The sequence below is a fragment of the Spinacia oleracea genome, chromosome 3 (genome assembly GCF_020520425.1).
Source record: "Spinacia oleracea cultivar Varoflay chromosome 3, BTI_SOV_V1, whole genome shotgun sequence".
NCBI lineage: Eukaryota > Viridiplantae > Streptophyta > Magnoliopsida > Caryophyllales > Amaranthaceae > Spinacia > Spinacia oleracea.
Window position 1 is genome coordinate 74,290,198 of NC_079489.1, and position 24,953 is coordinate 74,315,150.

The window sequence follows — 24,953 nt, forward strand, 5'->3', positions numbered from 1 at the left end:
CAAGCCGACAAGGTGCCTGTTCTCCAGCTGAAGATCCGAGAGAAGGATGCGGCCATTCGGAAGTTGGAGCAAGAGCGAGTTGACCTCTACACTGCTGATCAGTGTAGAGAGCAGTATTGGAATGGCATCCTGGGTGCTCGGCGCATGTTTGCGAAGCATATGCCTCATTTCCCTTGGAATGAGAAAGTTCCTCTCTGGATGCGGGCCCAGGATCACTTGGTGGAGTGCCAAGCTGACCGAGACGAAGCTGAAGCTGAACGCCAAGCTGCTCTTGCAGAGGCTCGGGCCCAGAAGGCGAATTCCGAAGGTGACACTACTGCTGGGGGTTCTTCGAAGGATGCTCCCCTAGGGGCTGCTCCTGAGACTCCCAAGAGTTAGGGATTCGGGCAGTCGTCTTCTTCAGAGTCGGTCGGTTCCAGTTGAGGACTTCCGAATGTGTGCTTGCCTTTCCCCCTTTTGCCTCGACGCTGCGTTGTACTTGTTTCTTTTTGCTTTCTTAGTACTTCGGTAGGCCGGTATTGTCTGTTGATGGCTGCCGATTTTAACTGTTTCATTTTGTTTTCAATTTTTGAGGGTCCCCGGGTATGTACCGAGCTGTTTGATGTATTTGTACTTCCCCCAAATATTGAATGAAAAATGAATGTTTGTTACTTGGCTGCCTCTTTTCAATTTTTTGCACTTCCGAAGTTTTAAGTCTTTGAATCCGTAGATTTTCGAGCTCTTCTTTTTGTAGACTTGCTAAGAAACCCTTTGATTTTTCGAGTTCTTCAAATCCGTAGATCTGTTAAGAGACTCTTTAATTTCGCGAGTTCTTCAAATCCGTAGATCTGCTAAGAGACTCTTTAATTTTGCGAGTTCTTCAAATCCGTAGATCTGCTAAGAGACTCTTTAATTTTGCGAGTTCTTCAAATCCGTAGATCTGCTAAGAGACTCTTTAATTTTGCGAGTTCTTCAAATCCGTAGATTTGCTAAGAGACTCTTTAATTTTGCGAGTTCTTCAAATCCGTAGATCTTCTAAGAGACTCTTTAATTTCCAGACTCTCCAAATCCGTCGATCTGCTCAGAGGTCTGGATTGTTCTTCCGATCTCTTGTGGTTCGGAAACCTGGGCAAGAGATCGCTAGTCTGCCTCTTAGTTATGACTTTGGCGATCCGTGGATCTGAGCCGAAGTTTTATAACTTGATTCGAGCGACTGTTTGTTGCGAACAAGGTTTATCTGGGTATCGCGAATCCGAGGATTCTGGACGATTCCCCGAAGTGTATGATTTGGTCATTTCTTGCATTTTATCAAGGAATGGGCAAAGTCAACCTGCTTTTAGTCTCGGATTGATCAGATCCGAGGCTGCATGTATATATATAAAGGGACAATGAAATATAGAGATAGGTTTAATGAAACACATGGTGCCAAACGACTTTCCTCTTCTCATTAAACAACTTACTTGGTTTACAGACAGAGATCATACAAAATATTTCTTGAGAACATCGGTATTCCAATGGTTCTTCAAGATTGTTCCATCCAACTGTTTCAGCATAAACGTGCCTGGCCTTTTTTCGGAATGGATGATGTATGGTCCTTCCCTGGTGGCTGAGAGTTTGCCATGGATCCGTCCTTTCTGAACCGAGGTGGCGTTTCTGAGTACTAGATCACCGACTTTTAGGGGTCTGGCGTTGACTCTTCGATTGTAATGCTTGTTGACCCTCTGCAAATAAGCTGCGTTGAGTGTCCTCGCATCGTTCCGAGCTTCGTCTAGTAGGTCGAGAGCTTCGGACAGAAGTTGGTTGTTGCTTTCTCCTTGGAGTCTATCATACCTGTTGTATGCCTGGATCCTCAAGCTTTCTGTTCCGATTTCCACAGGGATGACAGCTTCGGATCCGTATACAAGGTGGAACGGTGTTTGCCCAGTAGCTTCTTTCTCGGTGGTCCGAAGGGACCATAGCGTTCCGGGTAGCTCTTCTAACCACTTGTTTTTGTTATCCTCGACTCTTTTCTTGAGTGCATTGAGGATGAGTTTGTTAGCAGCTTCGGCTTGCCCGTTGCTTTGTGGGTGGCAAACTGCCGAGTAAGCTAGGTGTATGCCGAACTGTTTGCACCACTTTTGTAGTGGGGTGTTGTCGAACTGTTTCCCGTGGTCGAAGACCATCAGTCTTGGTATGCCGAACCTTGTGATGATGTTCTGCCATATGAACTTGCGGACCTGAGGTTCGGTGATGGAGGAGACAGCTTCAGCTTCGATCCATTTGCTAAAATAGTCGACTCCTACAATCAACCACTTCTTCTAGTTCGTAGCTGAGGGGAAGGGACCAATGATGTCTAACCCCCACTGTGCGAATGGTAAGGGATACAGTGTTGATTGTAAGGTTTGAGCTGGTTGATGGATAGCTGGTGCGAACTTTTGGCATTTCTCGCATTTCCTTGCCATCTGCTTTGCCTCGGAAACCATAGTGGGCCACCAGTATCCGGCCCGAAGGGCTTTGTGTGCCAATGTTCTGCCTCCGATGTGGTTTCCGCATATCCCGAGATGGATTTCTCTTAGGATATAGTCAGCGTCTGTTGGACCCACACATTTTAGCAGTGGAGCGGAGAATGATTTCCTCATGAGCTCTCCCTCGGCGCTGATGATGAACCACTTGTTGAATCTTTTCAGCTTTCTCGCCTGTAGCTTATCTTCGGGAAGTTCTCCCCTTTCTTTGTATGCAATTAGTGCGTCCATCCAGCTGGGTTCGGTACGTAAACTGCATACTGTGGTGGGTAGCAAGTCAATGCTTCTCTCTTGGTGAACTTCCACGTGGACCGACCTGTTTAAGTCGATGAGTGTTGAGCTTGCGAGTTTTGACAGTGCGTCTGCTTGCGTGTTTTGTCCTCGGGGGATGAGAATGACTTCAAAGGATCTTAACTTTGACGTTAAGGATTTAATTTTTGCTAAGTAAGCTGTCATGCTGGGCCACTTGGCCTCATACTCCCCTCGGATCTGGTTGGCTACAAGCTGGGAATCAGTTTTGAGGCAAACATGCTCGGCCTCCAGGGATAAGCAAAGCTTTATCCCTGCGATTGCGGCCTCATATTCGGCCTCGTTGTTAGTTGCTTTGAATCCGAACTTCAATGCATACTCTATGCTTTTCCCCGTTGGGGGGATTAGTACAACTCCTGCTCCTGAGCCGTTTACTGTGGAAGATCCGTCAGTGAAGACCTCCCAAGTGCTTTTCGTATCATCCAGCATTTCCTGGTATGAGCACTCGGCCAAGAAGTCTGCCAACGCCTGTGCTTTGATGGCGGTCCTCGGCTGATATTTGATGCCGAACTCTGATAGTTCGAAGGCCCAGGCAGCCAATCTTCCTGACCTCTCTATTTTGTCGAGTACTTTCTCGAGCGGTTGGTCAGTTAGTACTGTGATCTGGTGGGAGTCGAAGTATGGCCTCAGTTTTCGTGCAGCTACCACCACTGCATATGCAACTTTCTCGATGAGCGGGTACCGAGTTTCGGCCCCTGTGAGTGTTCGGCTGGTGAAGTAGATTGGCTGTTGCTTCTGGCCATCTTCCCGAAGAAGCACTGCGCTGACGGTTCCAGGGCTGACTGCGACATATAGGTACAGGGTTTCCCCCTCCTTTGGTCTGGCCAGTGTCGGCAGTTGAGCTAGGTGGGCTCTGAGTTGCTGAAAAGCCTCTTTTTGCTCCTGCTCCCATATCAGTTCGGGATCCACTTTCCTCGGGACCCCCTTTTTCTTGACTGGTTCTGCTTCTCCCCCGGGGAGGCTCTTTGGTTTTAGTGCTTTGAAGAAAGGGGCTCCCTTGTCCGAGGCTTTTGATATGAATCTTGTTAGTGCGGCTAACCTGCCGGTTAGCCTCTGCACGTCTCTCTTGGTCCTCGGCTCGGGTAAATCCAACGCTGCTTGGACTTTGTCCGGGTTCGCATCGATTCCTCTTTCGCTCACCATGAATCCGAGGAACTTCCCTGACTTCACCCCGAAGACACATTTTTTTGGGTTCAGCTTCATGCTGTATTTCCTCAGATTTCCGAAGGTCTCTGCCAAGTCTTTGACATGGTCTTCCTCCTTAATGCTTTTTACGATGGAGTCATCCACATAGACCTCGACGTTCCTCCCTTTCTGGTCGGCGAAGACGTAATCAACTAGCCTCTGGTATGTAGCGCCGGCATTTTTCAAGCCGAAGGGCATCATTTTGTAGTTGAACACTCCTGCGCTCGTGATGAATGCTGTCTTTGCTCTGTCGTCGGGGTGCATGAACACTTGATGGTAGCCTGAAAAGGCATCCATGAAGCTGAGCAGTGCATGGCCACTGGTGGAGTCAACCAATTGATCTATCCTCGGCAAGGGATAGCAGTCCTTGGGGCAGGCTCGGTTCAGATCTGTGAAATCCACGCACATTCGCCAAGAGCCGTTCGCTTTCTTGACCATCACCACGTTGGCCAACCATTTTGGGTACATGCATGGCTCGAAGAATCCGGCCTCCTGCAACTTTTTCACCTCTTCGGCGATGGCTCTGTTTTTCTCCGAGGAGTAATTCCTCTTCTTTTGTTTGATTGGCCGAGCTTCAGCGTTGACGTCCAGCTTGTGACAAATCAGCTTCGGATTTATCCCTGGCATATCTGCTGCTGACCATGCAAAAATGTCTTTGTGATCCTTGAGCAGTTGGATCAAATCGATTCGGAGCCCCGAGCTTAGGCCCTTGCCTATTCGGACGCTCCTGTCTGAACCTTCTTCGAGGAAGATATCCTCCATTTCCTGATCTGGTTCAGGAGACAGGGTTTCAGGGCGGGCATCGACCTCTGCGGGAGATAAGCTGCTCGTGCCTGCTTTTCTCCTTTTTGCCTCACTCTCCTCTCCTGGAGCATCTTTCTCCGCCTCCGAACCGTCTCCTAATTTGGGCTTTCGGACGGCGGTGTGGCAGGTTCTTCTTGCAACCTCTTGATCACCTCTAATTCGTTCGGCGAATCCTGCGTCCGAGACGTATATCATCAGCTGATGGTATGTGGAGGGGACTGCCTGCATCTTGTGAATCATGGTTCTTCCCATGATTACGCTGTATACGGAGTCGCAGTCCATCACCAGAAATTCGTCCCGAAGGGTTTTTGTTGCTTGGCCTTCGCCCACTGTGACTGGCAAGGTGATCTTTCCTCGAGGGATAGCTGCGGATCCGTTGAATCCGATCAGGGGGTAACTGACTTTCGTCAATGCTTCCTCTGACTCTTCGAGGATCAGTTGCTCGAAGCAGTTTCTGAAGATGATGTTGACGGCACTTCCTCCGTCGACCAACACTCGGTGTACGTTGTGGTTATTGAGGTCCATGGAAATGACTAGAGGATCGTCATGTTTGTACTGGACTCCGAAGCAATCATCGGCAGTGAAGGTCATGTTCGGGGGGTGTGGTTGGTTGTCTCCCACTGCGCTGAAGTTGACTCGATGGGTGAGAGCTCTTAGGTGTTTCTTGCTGGCCTGGCCAGACTTCTGTCCCCCGAACACCACTAGGATGTCATTCTTCTTGTGCCCTATTGCTTCGTAGACCCTTTTCTGGGGTTGCTCGTGTTGTTTGCCACTTGCGGCCTTTTCTTTTTCCTCCCTTCGGTCTAACAAGTATTGTTTCAGGTAGCCTCGGCGAACGATGTCCTCAATGTTGTCTTTCAGCGAGTTGCATTCTTCGGCGTGGTGACCGAAGTCATCATGAAACTCGCACCATTTGTTCTTGTTTCTCCGAGCTGGGTTGGACTTGAGCTTCCCAGGTAGTTTCCACTTTTCATCATTTCTGTTGAGGCTAAAGATTTCCTTTCGGGGCAGAGTTAGTGGAGTGTAGTTAGTGTATTTGGGTTGAAGTTCACCCCTTCTCCCGTCTTTCTTCGGGCTCATCTCTCTAACTCTTACTTTCTCCTTCCCTTTCCTTGAGCCGCCCTCGGGCTTGCTCTGGGCATTTTTTGTGTCTCTCGGATCCGACGATCCTTTCAACCTTGCAGCGGCTTTGTTGAACTCTTCGGTTCTGATGAACGCATCAGCCATTTGGAGCACGTCGGCTATTTTGGAGGGGTTTTTCATCGAGAGCTCGTCACGGAATTTCCCTTCCTGGAGCGCGTGCTTCAAGGCGAAGATGGCCACGTCTGGCTGCAAGTTTGGTATGTTTGTTGATTCCTTCATGAATCTGGCCATGAACTCTCTTAGACTTTCGTCTCTTTCTTGTTGGATTGAGGTCAGTTCTGCCGTGGTTCGCTCGGGGCGATTGTTGCTCACGAACTGTGTGCAGAATCTCTTTTTCAGCTTCTTCCAGCTTTTGATCGATCCCTTCGGCAGCGATCTAAACCACTCTCCCGCCACTCCGGTTAGCGTGGTTGGGAAATATTTACACCAACATGCTTCAGAGTAGGGACTCAAGAACATTTGCTGCTCGTAGGAGATGACATGATCCCTCGGATCCGTGATTCCGCTATATGTCAGGTGTGCTGGCAGTCTTACCTTTGGTATCTCTTCCCTGATCAGCTCGTCCGAGAAAGGGGATGACGTGGGAGTCATGATTCTTTTCCCGAGTCTAGCCCTGATGCCTTCGTTCGCCGAGGTTCTGTGATTAGAACGTTCGGGCGTACGATGGGGGCTAGGGGTTCGATCATGCCTCCTGTCTCTTCTTCTTTCTCGGCTACTGACCTCGGGTCGTTCGCCAGATCTGCTTGATTCGCCTACCCCGAGTCTCGTATGGATCGAGGGTCTTAACCTTGAGTGGACCGAGGGCCTCAACCTGCTGAGCACCGAGCTTCGGATCCGAGTATTATGAGTAGTCGATTCGCTTTGGAGAGCTGTTGGAGTAGGCGATGGTTTTGCAAACCAATCTGGTTGTTGTTGTGCCCTTTTTTGGGTGTCCCACGTGCTTTCCATCCATCTCGACGTCAGGTGTGTTCCTGTCAAGGGAAGGAGCTCTCGTTCGGGTCTGGACACTTCTACACTGGGCTGCTCGTTCAGCCTTCGCCTGGTCCTCCTCTCTTCTCTGCGGTCTTTTGCCAATCCTTGCTGCTTCTCATTGAAGAGGAAGTTTTGCATGATGGTCATGGCCGCAGTGAGCTCTTCCCTAGTTGGAATCGGAGGTCCTGCATTTGTGGCGGTCGTAGCTCTGCTTGGCTGTGACCTTGCCACCGATTGAGGGTGCTCCTCTTCGTCAGATTCCGAATCTGACCGCACTATCATATCGTCATCATTGTTGTTGATAACATCATTAACCATTTTGCAGAAAGAGGTGGTTAATGTCTTTCAAAGGCTTTGAAGTGTTCTTCCCCACAGACGGCGCCAAATTGTTCCGGTGTTGTAAAGATGGAAACAATGGGCTTCGAATGAAGGCCCTTTCGTATGTGTTGAAGATCTTGCTTGCTTGAATGAGTCGAGTCCGAATTCACCTGCACAAGAGCAAAGTCACTAGCCTCGGGGGTGTTTCCGAGGAAAGCCCCTCCGATGCCTAAGTAAGAACGATGCTCGGATTCTAGAGAGAAGTTCTCTAGAAGAGTAGTCTTAAGGCGATAAATTGGACGTACCTTGAGGTGTGAGCCTTGGTGGCCTATTTATAGTGTTTGCATAATAAATGCCCATAGGTCATTTATTGCTATTGGGCCTTGGGCCTTAATGGATGGCTGAATAGCCATAGTGGTAAGGTTTGATGCTGTTGTTTAGAGCCATTGGGCTTTGGACTTAGTGGCCCAATTGAATATCAATTGGGAGCCCAAACACAAGTTATGCCAGAAAAGATTAGCTCCGCCGATAAGATCCAATTGGTTCTTTTCCTTGTTATTGATATTCAAAGGTCTATGTGTTAGTTTTTGGTTAAACATTAGTTAATTTCTGGTGTTTTGAATGTAAAACTAGATTATGTTGTTTGTGGAGTGTGTTCCTTTGGATTTGGAAAGACCCTTCCTAGAAGGTAAGTCCCTCCGTATTGGTGTTTGTCTAGGTGTTGTGTTTGGGCCTTTGTGCCTTTTTTTTGCTATATATTTTTCTTATTTACAAAAAAATGATGATTTATAATAAAATAATATAAATTAAATTAAAGAGTGACACATGACATCATAGTATCTAGATTGATAATAAGGTGATTAATTATGATTGGTTACCCGACCTATCGTTTTTGTTAATGACTATGGAGGCATTAAAGAAATCAGGGGTTTTTACCACAGATTTATCGTACGCATGACCTTAATCTTTATCCCTACATAAAGACTTTATTTGATTTAGCTAGTTGTATTGTTGAGCCGTTTCCTGGTAATCAGTCGACCCATCTTCAACTCCGTCGATCTTCTATTAAAAAAAACCATAAGTAGGCAAGTAGCCTTGGAAAGATAATTCCTCGTTGATGGACGAAAAAAGCTCCGCATTACAATGCCAACAATCTAAAGGCCGGCAAGAAAAGATCATATGAAATATTACCTTTTTTAGGCCTGTATATGCATTTTGTTTGTTGTGTGATGCGTGTAATGGTCATCAAAGACTTTAGTGGTTTTTATGATTAAATTCGTTGGCTGTAAACCTTACTTTTAATACAAATTTCTACCTATTTAAAAAGAAATTAAATATTTAACTAGCTCCCCCTTGTATCACTACTACATTTTTGAACTAATACAACGGTTGAATAGGGGCTAATGCAACGGTAAAACGAGAACCGTTGCAATAGAGAGGGCTAATGCGACGGTGCCTTGTATAACATTTCAGAAATCGGAGCTAATGCGACGGTATCTCCAAGCCGTTGCATTAGAGGCCCAAATGCAACGCGTATCAAACTAATGCAACGGCGAGCCAATTAATATTTTCCCGCCTATTGTATACTTTATTCCCTGCCATTAGTTTTCCCAAAATTTCAAACCGCGCACTTGAAATTTTCCTTAAAAAAAATAAAAAAAATAAAAAAATAGAAATAAAAGAATACACGCAAAACACTTTACGCGGAACACGTCCAATAATCCAGGAGAGGTGAGAGAAAGTTTTCTCTACGTAATTAGGGTTCATCAAAATTTTGGGCAAAGTCTAACGATTTGGCCTGCAATTCGCAATTAGGCTTGAGCTTGTTTCGAATTTCTTGCAACTGAACGCGAAGTTCTCTGCGAAGTTCGAACGCGAAGTTCTCTGCGAAGTTCGAACGCGAAGTTCTTTATGAAATTCATCGAGTGGGAGGGTTGAATTGGGGCTTTCCATTAATAATTCGAACAAGTTAAGAGGAGAAATTCTACTTCAACCATCTGCTACTATTCACGGTATGTAATCGATTCACAATTCAGGTTTATGTATTAATAGTACTCCCTCCGTCCCAGAATAGTTGTTACACTTACCTTTGCACAAAGTTTTAGGTGATAAGTGGTTGTTTGGTTATCAATTGTTATTTTATTGAAAAAGTAGATGTGATAAGAGTTAGTGGAGTATTTTTTTAATTGAATGAGAGAGGGTGTGGGGACAAGAAAAAAAGTAGTGGGAAGAGAGAGACAATATAATAATAGTGGGGTCATTCCTAATTTAGAAGTGTAACAACTAATCTGGGACGGACGCAAAAGGAAAGTGTGACAACTAATCTGGGACAGAGGGAGTATGAATTTTGGATAGTTTTGTGAGGGTTTGTTATGTTTTTCCCCTTTCTGGTAAATATAATTAGGGGTTGTTTGTTTTCTCCTATCTGCTACTGTTTGATATTTGTTCTGTGTTCCCCCTTTTCTGGTAAGAATAATTACAGTTTTGTAATTTATTCATAGTTGATTGTGGGAAGATATTCTGTAGTATTGTAATATTTGATTTAGTTAACCTTTCTATTAGTAATGGATTATATGATTTAGATTGCAGCCATTGTGACCCAACCGCCTTCTCAGAGGAATAGGGGTAGAAAGGTCTTGTCTTCTGCTGTTGCACAACATACCCTTGATAGGGGCTTCTCTTCTGATCTCATTCTTGCGCCCAAGCGTGCCAGTGAGGTGGTTATACCCGCTTCCCCATTTCCACTCATGTTCTAAAGTGAAAGACTGTTGTTATCTTTGTGTTGTATGCTTATGATGATTGAGAACATGAATGCAGTCACAAGGGAGCCATATTTGTGTCCTGTGGATGAAGTTTGAGCCTGAAATATCTAAGAAATGTGATGTCCCATGTACTGCTAACTGCCTTATTCTTCATAACATACAACCAAATGTTGCGCATTAAATGCATTTGTCAGGGCACGAGTATTTCCATGCATCATTTATCTCGTTCTTTGCTCTTATTATGTCATTATTGGACTGCAAATTGGTATATGTAGAGATTTTAGAAGTTTTAATCTCACCAAGTATTAGTTATTGAATTCAAAGTTCCAAAAAAAAAAAAAAACAGTAGCTTAAATCAAACAGTAAATTGCTGTCTGCAGTCCTTTGTGCAGTCCTGCTGTTGTGAAGCCTCGGTTGCAGCTGTGTAGTCTGATACTTTGTGCTGCTGCTGCTGCTTTGTGCTTTTGAGGCTATGCTCTACTGCTTTGGATTTCCTCGTACAGCTGCTGCATCTGTGCTGCTGGAACTGTGTTTTGTTACTGTTTCGGTCTGCATCAGTTGCTGTTGTCTCTGCTGTTGTGTTGCCTTGCTGTTGCACCTGTGTGCCTTTGGAAACCCTTTGCGGCTGCTTTGTTTTTTTTCTAGGGTTGCTGGTTGTGCTCCATTAGCAGTTGTTTCTTGTTGCGTTGTTTGGATGTTGTGTTGGTTTATACATTTGGTGATAAAATTTCTCTAATTTACCAAAAGAAAAGAAAAGAAAAGAAAAGAAAATGTCGCTTGTCTTGCTGTTGTATATTCTATCTTCTTGATATGGATTTTTGTTCTTTGTGGATTTGCCTTTGTTGTATCTTACTCCACAGATGGTGTCTAAGATAGTATTATAAATGGTGACTAATTTTGTATGCTGTTCAAACTTTTCAAAGCCATAAATTTTATTAACAACATATATATGCTGTTGTCAGTATATTATTGTTCTCTATTATTGTTCTTGTTCTCTATTATTGTTCTTCACTTCTAAAGCTGACAACTTGTTACTGCATCTGAAAATTGTAGGCTATTGTTGGGGTAGCTGGAGTGTCATTTTTCTACACAGTTGGTTCTGAGTTTGAGGAGATGTAAGTTTTCTATCTTATAGTGCATGTATATACATTTGATCATCTTGTGTTGGTTTCTTCCTGAAATTATTGGTTGCTTTTTTTTTTTTCTTGTTGCCCTTCTGCTAAAAAAAAAGAGATGTAAAAAAGAGATGTTGGATGACTGTTGTGTTAGGTCATGTTTGTGTTTTCTGGTTTTTGGTAGGGTGGTCTTATTAGGTGTTTCTTTTGGTGTTTTTGTGGACTTGTATACATCTACCTCTATTTGTCATTTAGTATAGTATTATAACTACTACATAGACTGATATAAATTGCACTAATGATCATTTATAATTACCATGTGACTGAATGCAAAAAAAAAATTCTTTTTGTTGTAGCTTTTGATAACATTAACCATCTTGATTCTTCCTTTCGGAAATGGGTGATACAATGAAGGAATGGTGGTTGTTTCCCAAATGGAGTAATGAATATGATAAAGGAGTAGATCAATACATTGAAAAGGCTTTTGCTACCAAGTCTCAAGGGAACCAAATTTGTTGTCCGTGTGATAGTTGTCATTATCGTTATTGGCGCTATAAGAATGATGTCAGAGATCACCTAGTTTGTAATGGTTTTGTGCCAAGGATGGACAAGTTGTTAGAGTTAGGGATCAACATCGAAACTGAAGGAACGATATTTGATCATGAAGAACAATCGAACATGAATGATTTGAACGATGATGTAGCAGAGTTGTTGCATGGGGTACAAGATGCTTTTAGAGAGGGGCCAAATGATGAGGCCAAGCAGTTTTTTAAGTTGGTAGAAGAAGGTCAGGAGGAATTGTATCCTGGTTGCAAGAAACATTCTAAACTCTCCTTCATGATCCGACTTTTTATTTAAAAGTGTGATGCTCGGTTACCTAATTCGTCTTTTGATTTGTTATTGGAGATTTTTAAGGAGGTGTTGCCTGATGCATCAAAAGTCCCAGCTGCCTCTTTTAATGAAGCGAAGACAGTTCTTAAAGTTTTAGGCATGGATTACAAGAAGATAGATGCATGCCCCAGTGATTGCATGTTGTATTGGGAGGAGCATGCAAATGCAACATGTTGTCATGTTTGTGAAACGCCTAGATGGAAATCGAATGGCAAAGATCCAAACGCACAACAAGAAAATGGAAAGACTCATAAGATTCCTAGAAAGATTCTTAGATACTTTCCGATAAAAAAGAGGTTGCAAAGGCTATTTATGTGTGAAGAAACAGCAAGATACATGACATGGCATGCTAATGGGCGTGAAACAGTTGACTTTTACAACATCCATCAGATGGCCAAGCTTGGAAAGACTTTAACTCTGAGTACAAACAGTTTGCTAAGGATCCACGTAATGTGAGGTTGGGGATAGCAACTGACGGGTTTAGCCCGTTCAATTCAATGAGCATTGTACATAGTACATGGCCAGTTATCTTGATAAATTATAATTTGCCACCATGGATGGTTATGAAGCCTGAGTTTTTGATGCTATCCTTGCTTATCCCAGGTCCTACTTCCCCAGGCAACGATATTGATATATATTTGCAGCCCTTGATTAAAGATTTAAAGGATTTATGGGAGTATGGGCTAGAAACTTATGATGCTTCAAGCAATCAAAGGTTTGACATGCGTGTAGCATTGATGACTACTGTGAGTGATTTTCCCGTTTATGCAATGTTGTCCGGGTGGAGTACAAAGGGGTATTTAGCATGCCCTTTATGTCATTATGAAACTGATGGCCAGTGGTTGGATTATTCTAAAAAGGTTTGCTACAAGCATTTTCGTAAATTTTTGGAATTGACTCACCCTTGGCGTCAAAACAAAAGAGATTTTGATGGAAAGATCGAGGAAAGAAGTGAACCTGTTCCTTTGAAGGGAATTGATATTGTGAATTTGTTGCGTGATTTTCCAAATGATTTTGGAAAGAAGGGAACGAGACAAAGGCGTGATGAGGAAGATCCAAACCCATGGAGAAAGATATCCATATTATTCAAGTTTCCATATTGGAAGCATTGCTCTAATCGTCATAATCTTGACGTAATGCACATAGAAAAAAAATGTGTTTGATAATGTCATTGGGACATTGTTAGACATCCCCGGAAAGAGCAGGGATCACAAAAATGCTCGTCGAGATTTGTTAGAACTTAAAGTGATGCCCGAGCTTCAACCTATAGTATATGACGATGGCAACGAAGAATTCCCAAGGTCTAGGTTCTGGATGTCAGCGGAACAAAAACGCAAGTTCTGCCAGGTCATTAAAAATGTTAAGTTACCTCAAGGGTATGCTTCTAATATTTCTCGATGTGTGCAAGTTGGAGAAAGAAAAATCACAGGCTACAAGAGCCATGATGCTCATTTTATGATGAATTATCTGCTCCCTATTGCTGTTAAGACAACATTACCAAAAGATGTTGCAACTCCATTGATAAGACTTAGTGCATTTTTTGAGGGAATTTGGAGTAAATATGTAGATCCTCGACATCTTGACAAACTCCAATCTGAGATAGTCGAAACTCTTTGTCTCTTAGAAGGTATTTTCCCACCTGCCTTTTTTGACATAATGGTTCATTTACCTGTGCATTTGGTGGAACAAGTTAAGCTAGGTGGTCTTGTTGGAAATAGGTGTATGTATGGAATTGAGAGGTATCTGTGGGAGTTAAAACAGGATGTTCGGAATAAGGGTCGTCCGGAAGGCTCGATGGCAGAGGGATACCAAGCTAAAGAATGTGCTGCCTTCATTGCTAGATATTTGAAAAAGTCAAACAATCCTTCACATATAGTTGATAATCATAGCAATTCAAAGTCATTTTTCCCTAAGGTAGGACGTCCTATCAAGGGAAAAGGAAGAACCTCCAAGAAAAAGAAGCATCCTGGTTTCATGATTGATCGTATCATATGGGCTCAAGCGCATCGATATGTCCTATTCAATTGTGATTGTGAAGAAGTCGAGAGATACATCAAGTAAGATAACTAACTTAAATGTAGTATTTTTTCCCCTATGTATATTATAGCACCTTATTACGCTAGTATGACATTTTGTTTTTAATTACAGTGAGCACCAGATTTTTGTTAGCACTCAACGGAAAAGAAAATGGAATAGTGCTCAGGATCATAGCAAGGATTTCATGGAATGGTTTAGAGATCAAGTTGATTTGAAGCTTCGAGAAGGTCAAGACATTATCCCAGATCATATCAAATGTCTTTCAAAAGGGCCTTCTTACGTTGCTAAAAAGTATACAGGATACTCTGTTAATGGTTACAGATTCCATACCATGAAACGCGATGCAAACTCCGTGACTCAGAATTTCGGAGTTACTCTAACTGCTTTAACACATAGCTTTGCGAGTACCAAAGACCAAAATCCTATAGTGGGAGATGTCATCTATTATGGTTCTATACAGGACATAATAGAGATATCTTATCATGGTCAGTTCAGTGTCGTCTTGTTTAAATGTGTGTGGTTCCACTCAGAAAATGATGAAGAGCTTATTATGGTTAATATGAATAGGACCATTTCGAAAGATGAACCATTTATCTTGGCATCTCAGGCACATCAAGTATTTTTTGTTGAAAATTTAAATAGAGAGGGTTGGCATTATGCTGTCAAAGTCCCTCCTAGAGAACTTCTTGATGGTAATTAAAATACTCATTCCCTAATACACTTCTGATATGATTTCGTGCTCTAACTTAATTTTCATTCTCATTTACTCTGTATTTGTTATATCATGTTCTATACATTTTCTATAATTTCTATAATGTTCTGCCTATTTTTATTTAAATGTTCTAACGTGTTTTTTTTCCTTTTTTGTGTGTGTAAAGATGAAAGGGAATAAGCCCAAAGCTCATGTTGCACAGATTCCAGAATATGAGCGGCAAAGGCTTGAGAAAATAAGATTAAATGCAGAAAGAATGCAAGCTAAAGGTGTAGGATTCTTGGCTAACAAAATACTGGAGAAAAGTCAAGGTTTTAACTTCCCAAGTGGAAAGTTTAATGAAATGATAGAAGAAAATGATGATGAGTCCTCATCTGAGTATGATGGTAACAATGAAGAGGATGGAAATACTAGCAATATGGAAGCTGAAAAAGTCATTTGTGGAAAGAAAAAGTTCACCAGACAGGTTTGCATTATTTTTTTCTTTTCTTATGTGAGATAGTTTGGACTTCCATGTTTTAGAGAATTAGCTTTCACTATATATTGTCTGTCTATTCCTATTCGTTCTTGATCTTAGAGTTTAAATGACGATCTCTTATATTCTAGGTTTCAAAGCCCATGACTCGCTCATCAACTCATAAAAGGAGTATGGCTGATTTTGTGAAGATGAATAATCTAAAACAGCAACACCAAGTGGAGCAAGTGGATGATTCTAACATAACTAGTTATGTTAGGAATGTTCAAGAAAAGTATAATCAGAAGAAGTTTCAACCTTGCGACCTTCCTAATTGTGAAAAAAGTCCACGAGTTCTCATGTCTTAAAAGAAGCAAAAAAAGGTATATTGTACTCCAAGTTCCATGTCGCAATATCTTGAATATAGGAAAAAGAATCCAGAATAAAATGAAGTGGCTGTAGAGAGTAATATGGTTTCAAATACTCTTATTACCGCTCCAATGAGAGATGTTGATGATGACTTAGAACTGTATGAAAATGACAATGATGTTGGATATGTATCTGAGCGTGACTTTGAGTTGGAAATGGAAGCATTGGGTGAATACGAAAATAAAGGTAAAAGTTGATCATTTGTATATAATAAGTCAATTCCATTTTTTAACTTTGATTTCATTACAATGCATATGGATTAATAAAAACGTGAACTGAAAAAGGTTCTAAAAGCAAGAAGCATCGAGGTCCAACAAAGCTTACAAAGGTTCATGCAGTACGAACAAGAGAGGAGCGGCAAGCTATTATCTTAAACTCGCTTGGCCAGCCAGTTGGACCTATATACACCTGAAATTGTTGGCGAATTAAGTTTTTCTTGGGAACTGTGGCGAAGGATCCCGAGCTTGCACCACTTAATTATTGTAGCTTCCCAAGTCTTCCCACACTTGACAGAATATGGGATTATGTCTTGGTATGTTGTAATATTATTCTTTTGCATTAGTATAATACTCATACGTACTTTACCTCCATATATTGCTAATTTGTTAATTGTTTGTAAAGGAAAAGTATATGGTTCCTACTGCTGGGAAAAAATGGGTCATGGATGCTATCAATAGAAGTTGGCGTTGTTGTAAATGCAGATTTAAGAAGAACCACTACTATGCATATGAGACTGATGAGTTGAGATGGAAATGGAAACCTGACACTATTTTAGTGCCTCAATTTAGAGATCTCTTGAAGTATTGGGAGTGTGAAAAGATTGAGGTACTTAATAAAATTTTCTTTTATTACCATGTGTTTGTGTTATTTAACTTATGTAATTGTGACTTAACTGTTTGTATCACACAAGAGGAAAGTAAGATCAACAAAGAAAATTGTTTGCAGTTAGATGATATGCACAATTTGGGACGTAAATTATATGCATGTTTACGTTATGAGTTGGTAATTATTTCCCTCGTTTCAGATTACTTTTCTTATTCGTTGGCTACATTCATCATTACTTTGACGTGGTTGTGGTTTTAATAGCAACAAGAGGATCCGAATAAGCAAGAACCCTCCCAAACAAAGGTCTACAAAGAATCAAGGAAAAGAACGCATGGAAGAACTTATCTTACAGACGATGAGAAAACACGAGAGTATATTGTAAGTTAATACATTAAATTAATATTTGATTTTATTATTACAATAGAAAGACAGTGACTTTATTTTCCTGAAATAGGAAAAGATGAATGCTTTAGAGTCTGCACAACATGGAGAAGGTGACAACTCGAAGGATCCTTACTCTCAAGTGATTCCAGAGCCTAAGCGCAAAAGTCGTGTAAGACTTGTTGGAAGTGGTGTAACAAAGAATGATGTGAAAAAAAGAGACAAGGGGTCAGGTCTCATATTTCCAGAGGAGATGAAAGCAGATTTGGTGAAGCAACTTATGCCGAGTTTGGCTACTGCAATTTGATATGCATGTTTTATATAGTATTTTTACCCCCGTCCCTTAGTACTTTTATGTGTCAAACGTGCTCTTAGGAGCCGTTTCTAGTACTAATGTGTGTTATTGAGTGTGCCTTGAGTTTCAGGTTTGATTATCAGAAATTGGTCTTTTTAGACCCGTTTCATGTTGGTCTAGGACACTATATGAGCCCGAGGAAGTTCGGGACCTTCATCGTCAACTTTCGGGAGCCTTGGATGCTTATGGTTGAGCCCCGGGAGTTAGACTTAGTGATATGGGCGAGCTATACTGAAGATTGCAAATCGCCCTGGAAGCTGAGGGCGAAATGCAACCATCGGGCGGAATTGAAGCAGTTTGGATTCATCAACGCGCGCCCGATCGGGCGGTCATCCAGAAGCCTATGTGGAGAGTTCGCAAACCGCCCGATCGGGCCGACTATCGAGTGGATCGCCCGATCGGGCGACGCCAACCTCCAGCAGTTTTTCGCGCATTTACTTTCCGTTTTTTAAGCTTTATTTTGGCAAACTATATAAACAAGCTTTAATTGTTTTTAGGGGATATCTTATTTTTCGAGTATTGAACCTTAGTATTATTTTCCTTAGCCTAGTTTTCTCTCTAGTTTATGCAAAAACACTTAGTTTAATTCTCAATAAAAATTCAAGCTTTCACTTCCCTTTGTTCTTCAAATAGGTATTATTTCTTATTTCAATTCATTGTCTTGCTTTAATAATGTTTTCAATTTTGCATGTATAAAAACCTGAGAAACTTTCTCTCCAAGTTTTCTCTCGGTGCATGATAGCCTATCGTGCGCCGACGCCATGGCAAGGAAAACTGGTGCAAAATCTCAGGTAAACAAGCATGGAAATGGAACTGGTAAACCTCGAGGACCTTCTTCAGACTCGCAAGCTCTTAAAACGCGCTCGTTAGATGAAGTATTGGGAGTAGAGGCGATCGATTTTGGATTGGAGAATGAGGTTCTCACTCCAAAATCGTCATTGAAGCAGCTTCAAGTTCAATCAGAGGTTCGACATTCTTTTAATGAGTTCATGGAGGTCATACATGGATCGCATAGTCAAGCTCGCTCAGGTGCTCGTTCTAATGTCGATGTGGGTATGATCTCTGTTCCTATTTTACAGCCTTTTGATGATGAAATAGTAGTTGATAATAATTTTGATGAGGAATCTGTATTAGCTGAGGATACTATTGCACCAGTTCAGATCGAATTGGATGATATTCAAAGTGAGATTGATTTTTGGAACTCTGTTGTTGTTTGCTATATTGTGGGTGCCAATCCCCCAATTAATGCGATGGAGGGTTTTGTTAGGAGGATTGGGGGTAGTCTGAAAGTGGATAAGGTGGTGTTGGTAAAAAAAGGGAGTGTATCTGGTGAGATTTTTATCCATGGAATCGAGAGATAAGGTGCTTAAGGGTCACTATTTTTTTGATAATAAGCCATTGATTGTGAAACCTTGGGATCAGGATGTTGATATGGAAAAGGAGGTGGTGCAGGTTGTTCCAATTTGGATTCAGTTGAAGTTGAATTTTAAATACTGGAGTGAGAAAGCCATTTTCAAGATAGTGAGTCAATTGGGGAAACCTATAAAGAGAGACTATGCTACAACCTGTAGGGATAAAATCCAGTTTGCTAGAGTAATGGTTGAAGTTCCAATGGCAGAATCTCTACCTGATCACATATATGTCATGAATGAACATTGAGAGAAGATTAAGGTAGAATTGAGGTATGAGTGGAAACCAACCTTATGTGCTAAATGTAATATGGTGGGGCATGTTGAAACAGATTGTAGACAGGGTAAAAGCAGGAAAGTATGGGTTCAGAAACAGAAGCAAGGGGATGCTCAACCTCAACAAGTTGTGAAGCCAGTTATTGAGGTGGATCAAGAGGGATTTCAAAGAGCATTGAGGCCTATTAGGGTTAGAGTTGATTCTGTGGAGCCAACACATGTTACAAATCCTTTTGATATTCTGCAGAATGAGGGCATAACTGAAAATGCTGATACTATGCCAAGTGGAGAAGTGAGTGTGGGACAGGGAGGAGGTTTCAGTGGAAGGGGGGACCCTTCACTATCTCATGGATAGAGTGCTTAGTTGGAATGTAAGGGGCATCAACTCAAATAGAAAACAAGATGAAGTGAGAAGGTTCGTTCAGCAGTTTGATATTGGGTTGGTTGGGCTCCTTGAACACAAGGTGAAGGGTACCAATCTTGGTAAACTTTATCAAAGAGTGTTTACAAACTGGTGTTTTACTGGGAATGTTAGTTTCCATAAAGGTGGCAGGATTGTAGTTGCTTGGAAACCAAGCAGTTTTACTGTGAGTATACTAGCTGTTACAGCTCAATTCATTCATTGCCATGTCATCCCTATGAGTGGTAAAGATGGATTTTATTGTACTTTTGTGTATGCTTTCAATGAGAGTAGGCAAAGATTGGAGTTATGGAGAGATTTAAAGAGTTTGAACACACAGGAACCTTGGATCATGTGTGGTGATTTCAACTATGTCATGACTAGTGAGGAAAAAATTGGTGCTCCTGTGAGGCAAGCTGAAATTGCTGATATTAATGAGTGTATGCAGGATTGTTGTATGGAAGATGTGAAGTGTGTGGGGAATATGTTCACCTGGAATAATAAGCAGCAGGGTAGTGCTAGAGTATTCTCTAAGCTGGATAGGGTGTTGGCTAATCCAGCTTGGCAGAATGTTTATAAGGATGCAGAGGTGTGTTTTATGAGTGAAGGTGAGTTTGATCACTCCCCTGGACTTCTCACTGTGTATCCAAGGGTTGCAAGTGGAAGGAAGCCATTCAGATACTTCACAATGTGGAAGACAACTCCAACTTTTAATAGCATCATTCAAGATGTATGGAGTGAACAGATTGTTGGAAGCAAGATGTATGTGCTAGTCTCTAAATTAAAGAAGATTAAATCTGCTTTGAAGGAACTCAATAAAAATGGTTTCACTGATATCCAAGCTGCTGATATTAAAGCTCAACAAGTATTGATGGAGGCTCAGAAAGCTATGCACTCTAATCCTACTGATTTAGAGTTAGCTGAACTGGAATTACAAGCAATTAAGGAGTATAAAAAGCATCATCAGGTGTACATGGATTTCTTAAAACAAAAAGCCAAGCTAGATTGGATTAAAGCTGGAGATGAAAACACTGCATTGTTTCATCAGAGTATCAAGTCCAGAATTATGCAGAATCAGGTTTACAGCATTCATGATATGCATGGGAAATGGCAAGATACAACTGATACAGTTTCTGGTGCTTTCTTGGATTACTATATGAAACTGCTTGGCACCACTCAAGTTGACAGGAAGCCTGTGTTTAAGGAGATTGTGTTGAGTGGCCCTGTGATTACAGATCAACACAGAACAATTCTTACTGCTGATTACACTAAAGAAGAAGTGAAGAATGCTTTGTTTTCTATTCCAGGTACTAAAGCTCCTGGTCCAGATGGCTTTGGTTCTTTTTTCTACAAGGATGCTTGGCACATTGTTGGTGATGAGGTAATTAATGCTGTCCTTGATGTTCTAAATAGTGGTAAACTGTTAAAGGAGATTAATCACACAGTAATTACCTTAATTCCAAAAACAAAGTGTCCAAAAAATGTGAGTGAGTTTAGGCCTATTTCATGTTGTAATACTCTGTATAAGTGTGTTACTAAGGTGCTGTGTGGGAGGTTAAGACAAGTGCTACCAGACTTGATTTTTGAGAATCAAGGAGGGTTTGTGCATGGAAGGTACATTGTCCACAATATCATGGTAATTCAGGATCTGGTTAGGCATTATGGAAGGAAGTCAGTTAAGCCAAGCTGCTTGTTGAAAGTTGATCTACAGAAGGCTTATGATACAGTTGATTGGTGTTTTCTTCAAGAGATGTTGGAGATTTTAGGTTTCCCTGATAAATTTCTGAAGCTGGTGATGACTTGTGTCACAACTCCCATGTTTTCTCATATGATTAATGGATCCATGCATGGTTTCTTTAAATCAAAGAGGGGGTTGAGACAAGGTGACCCTATGTCACCACTGTTGTTTGTTATATGCATGGAATATCTATCCAGAATTCTGCATAAGTTGACTGAGTTGCCTCAATTTCAATATCATCCCAGGTGTAAAAACCTTAAGCTCACTCATCTTTTTTTTGCTGATGACCTCATCTTGTGCTGTAAAGGAGATTACCCTTCCATTTACTCCCTTCTTCAAGCTTTTTCCCTGTTTTCAAAGTCATCTGGTCTGCTGGCTAATAAAAGTAAATCTGCTGTTTATTGCCATGGCATGGCTGATACTGATGTGACAAGAGTGGTGGAAGCTTCTGGATTTGTTAGGAGTGCTCTGCCTTTCAAGTATCTAGGGGTACCTATTTGTTCTATAAAGATCTCAGCAGGCCAATGTGATGTTTTAGTGGATAAAATGACAGCAAGGATTAAAATGTGGAGCACTAGGAATCTTTCCTACACTGCAAGAATGCAGTTGATTATTTCAGTTCTGTTGAGCCTGCATATGTATTGGTCTCAGGTTTACATTCTTCCTAAGAGTGTACTCCATGATATCACAAGAATATGTAGGGCATTTTTATGGAGTGGACAAGCATACAGTAGCAGGCCAAGTAACATAGCTTGGGAAAAGGTTTGCTCTTCTAAACAGGAGAGTGGTTTGGGGTTTAGGGATGTGCTCACTTGGAACATAGCTAGCATGGGGAAATATGTGTGGGCTATTACCAATAAGCAGGATAACATATGGATTAAGTGGATTAATTCAGTGTATATCAAAGATGGGGATTGGTGGGGGTACCAACCTAATGCATCTGCAAGTTGGTATTGGAGAAGAATTTGTGCAACAAGGGATCAGTTGAAGCAAGTGTATTCTCAGAATGATCTTAAAAACATGACATATTATTCTGTGAAGCAGGTTTATGGTAAGCTAATTGGTGATAAACCCCATATTCAGTGGGACAAGGTGGTATGGAATAGGCTGAATGTGCCAAAACACAGGTTTATCTGTTGGTTGGCTATGCATGGTAGACTGCAGACTACAGCTACTCTAGCCAAATTGGGGATTAGTACTTCTGTAGGATGTTTAATTTGCAAGCAAGGTGATGAGGTTCATGAGCATCTGTTTTTTAATTGTCCCTATAGTCTGTTGTGTCTGCAAGGGCTTACTGATTGGCTTGGTATTCAGATTACTGGTACAAACTTGCAGAATGTAATATGTGGTATTAAAAGGAGGAGACTTTCTAAATTCAGAATTCAAGTATGCTATGCAGGGGTGGCAGCCTTGGTTTACATGATCTGGAAAAGCAGAAATCAAAGCTTCTGGGAGCATTCTGTGCCAACAGTGTATTCTGTAATGGGGAGTTTGAAGCAAATTGTGAGAGCTAGGATTACAGTAGTCATGAGTCAGAAAGTGAGCAGGAGTGACAGTAGTTGGTTTCTCAGTTTGTAATCTGAAGTGTAGGTGTGTGTGTGTAGTTGTGTGTAGCTTGTTTGTTTGCTGCTAGTTGTGTGTTGGCTGCTGTGGCAGTTAGTAGTGCTGCCTGCTAAGTTTGAGTAGGTTAGGTTGTATTGACCTTTGTTTGGTATTAATTATATTGCTTGCTTACCAAAAAAAAAAATGGTTTCAATTATGATTATTGCTTTGTTTATTCTCAACATGCTTGAGTAGTTTAATTTCTAGGGTTGGGGATCCATGAATAATATGAAGGGATGATTGAATGATTATGATTGTTGGCATTGTAATTGATTCCTATTGATTGGTTTATTTCACTATACAATTAGATTTGCGCAGGTTTAATTGTGGTAGTTATGCAAGATCAAATTAAGATTCGAGAGATGCAATTTGATGTTTAGGCTTGTGTCAATAGGTGGAATTAGAGTTAATACGTAGCGAGAGCCCGTTAATTCTAAGTCTATGATTAGTATCGACTTGAGAGAGCATGCTAGTCTAATTAATTACTTTGTTGATTATCATGATTGTTCAATGTCCTGGATTATTATTTGTTGGCGAACTTATACCCTAGATTCCTTAATATATTGATTCATTCTTGTTTAATTATCGTTCGTAGTCTTAGCATACAAACCACCAACCAACTCTTGTTCACAATAGTCTAGATCAATTAATTGATAGTAGAAAGAATGCCTGTTTCCCTGTGGATTCGATCCTGACTTCCCTTGCTACCTAGCTAGTGGACCTTAGGTTATTTTTTATTAGGTGATACGACTTTAGCCTGTCAAAATTTGGCGCCGTTGCCGGGGAATCGGTTTTATTTTCTGTAGTTGATTGCTTATCCTAGATTATTGTTTGTTACTACTCAAGGAACTCACGTTCCTTGAGACCGGATCTCACATTGTTTTGTAGTCTTTGTCTATGTCCAGGACCGTAGGTACTAGTAATCTTACTCCATTCGATCCTGAGCCTGAAAGAACCTTTCGTAGACGAAGAAATTTCATTGCACAGTGTGGGAATTACTCTGATTCTGATCATAATATTGGCGATCTTTTTCCTTCAGATACAGATTCAGTTTCAGAGATAGAGATGGGTGACGAAAATCTGCTACCGCCACCTACCCCACGGCTTACAGACTATTCTAAGCCAAGTCTACCAAAGGCGATCATGCCTTCTATTGCAGCTGAGACCTTCAAGATTGAGCCTGCATTGATTAACATGATCGAGAGACGCCAGTACGATGGGGAACCAGGTGAAGATCCGAATCTTCACATTAAGTCCTTTATCCAATATTGTTCCACCATCAAGCAAAAGGGGTTGACTCCGGAGCAGACTATGGAAATACATTTCCCGTTCTCTTTGAGTGGGAAAGCTAAACTGTGGATTAATGGGTTGAATCGGGCGGCTTTGAAAATCACTAATTGGGAGTCCTTGGCTCTTGCTTTTTATGTTAAATATTTTCCACATGAGAAAACGGCTCGTCTGAGGGGTCAGATATTAGGTATCTCACAACAAGCGGATGAGAGTTTGTTCGAGGTCTGGGAGAGATTCAAGGATTTGCAAAGAGAATGCCCGCACCATGGTTTGGAAGATTGGTTCTTGATTCAGCAGTTTTATAATGGTCTGGGCAATAAGTCTAGATGTTTGTTAGATTCGGCTGCCAGTGGGAGGTTCATGCAACTTGAGGTGCCTAGAGCTATGGAGGTGATTGAGGAGATAGCCATTCACAATGCCCAGTATGGAAATCCTAGAGGTCTATCTAATAGGGGTGGTAAGCATGATTTAAATTCTATTGAACAATTAACTGCCCAATTGACTGCTTTAAACTATAAGTTTGATAATATGCAAGCAGCCAATACTCAACCTACCCAACCTGCTAGTGTAGCTGCTATGAGTGCCCAACCTGCTACTGTTTGTGAAAGTTGTGGAATGTCTGGTCATTATGCACCGGAATGTAGGAGCTCTGTTGAACAATGTCACGCATTTTAATCCTAGAAACAAAATAACCCATTCTCCAACTCTTACAATGAGGGCTACAAAAACAACCCTCTACTATCCTATAGGAGCAACAATATCCAGAACCCTCACCAAGTCCAACATCCACCACAACAACCATACCAACCCTACCAACCACGGAACAACTACAACCAACAGTCTAGTGGACCACCTGGGTTCCCTAGACAACACACATCACCTCCACCACCACCACCTCAAACCACACAGCCTGACCCTATGCTAGTAGAGATGAGAAACATGATGCTACAAATGCAAAAATCTCTAAGTGAAAAGGATGCAAGATTGATGCTCTTACTGCTCACAACAAGATCATTGATACACAATTGGCACAGATGGCTACTACTATTGCAGGGAGGCCACTAGG

At 41.6% G+C, this 24,953-nt stretch overlaps 1 protein-coding gene and 1 non-coding gene across 2 annotated transcripts; one reads left to right on the forward strand and one right to left on the reverse strand.

The window, feature by feature from the left end:
- The first annotated feature begins 13,615 nt into the window (after window positions 1-13,615).
- LOC110802968 (uncharacterized) lies at window positions 13,616-15,121 on the forward strand. Its single transcript, XM_022008428.2, has 3 exons — window positions 13,616-14,036; window positions 14,128-14,243; window positions 14,895-15,121. Exons 1-3 carry the CDS (start codon window positions 13,636-13,638, stop codon window positions 14,906-14,908), a joined length of 531 nt encoding a protein of 176 aa, XP_021864120.2. The 5' UTR covers window positions 13,616-13,635; the 3' UTR covers window positions 14,909-15,121.
- An 8,931-nt stretch (window positions 15,122-24,052) lies between these two features.
- Window positions 24,053-24,159, reverse strand: LOC130470931 (small nucleolar RNA R71). The gene has a single exon (XR_008931646.1). It is a non-coding gene; the product is annotated as a small nucleolar RNA R71 (small nucleolar RNA).
- Window positions 24,160-24,953: the final 794 nt, after the last annotated feature.

Coding starts and splice junctions, on each gene's coding strand:
- LOC110802968 (XM_022008428.2), top strand. CDS start 13,636: ATGGTTCATTTACCTGTGCATTTGGTGGAACAAGTTAAGCTAGGTGGT. Junction 14,037..14,127: donor GAAGTCGAGAGATACATCAA/GTAAGATAACTA, acceptor TTTTAATTACAG/TGAGCACCAGATTTTTGTTA.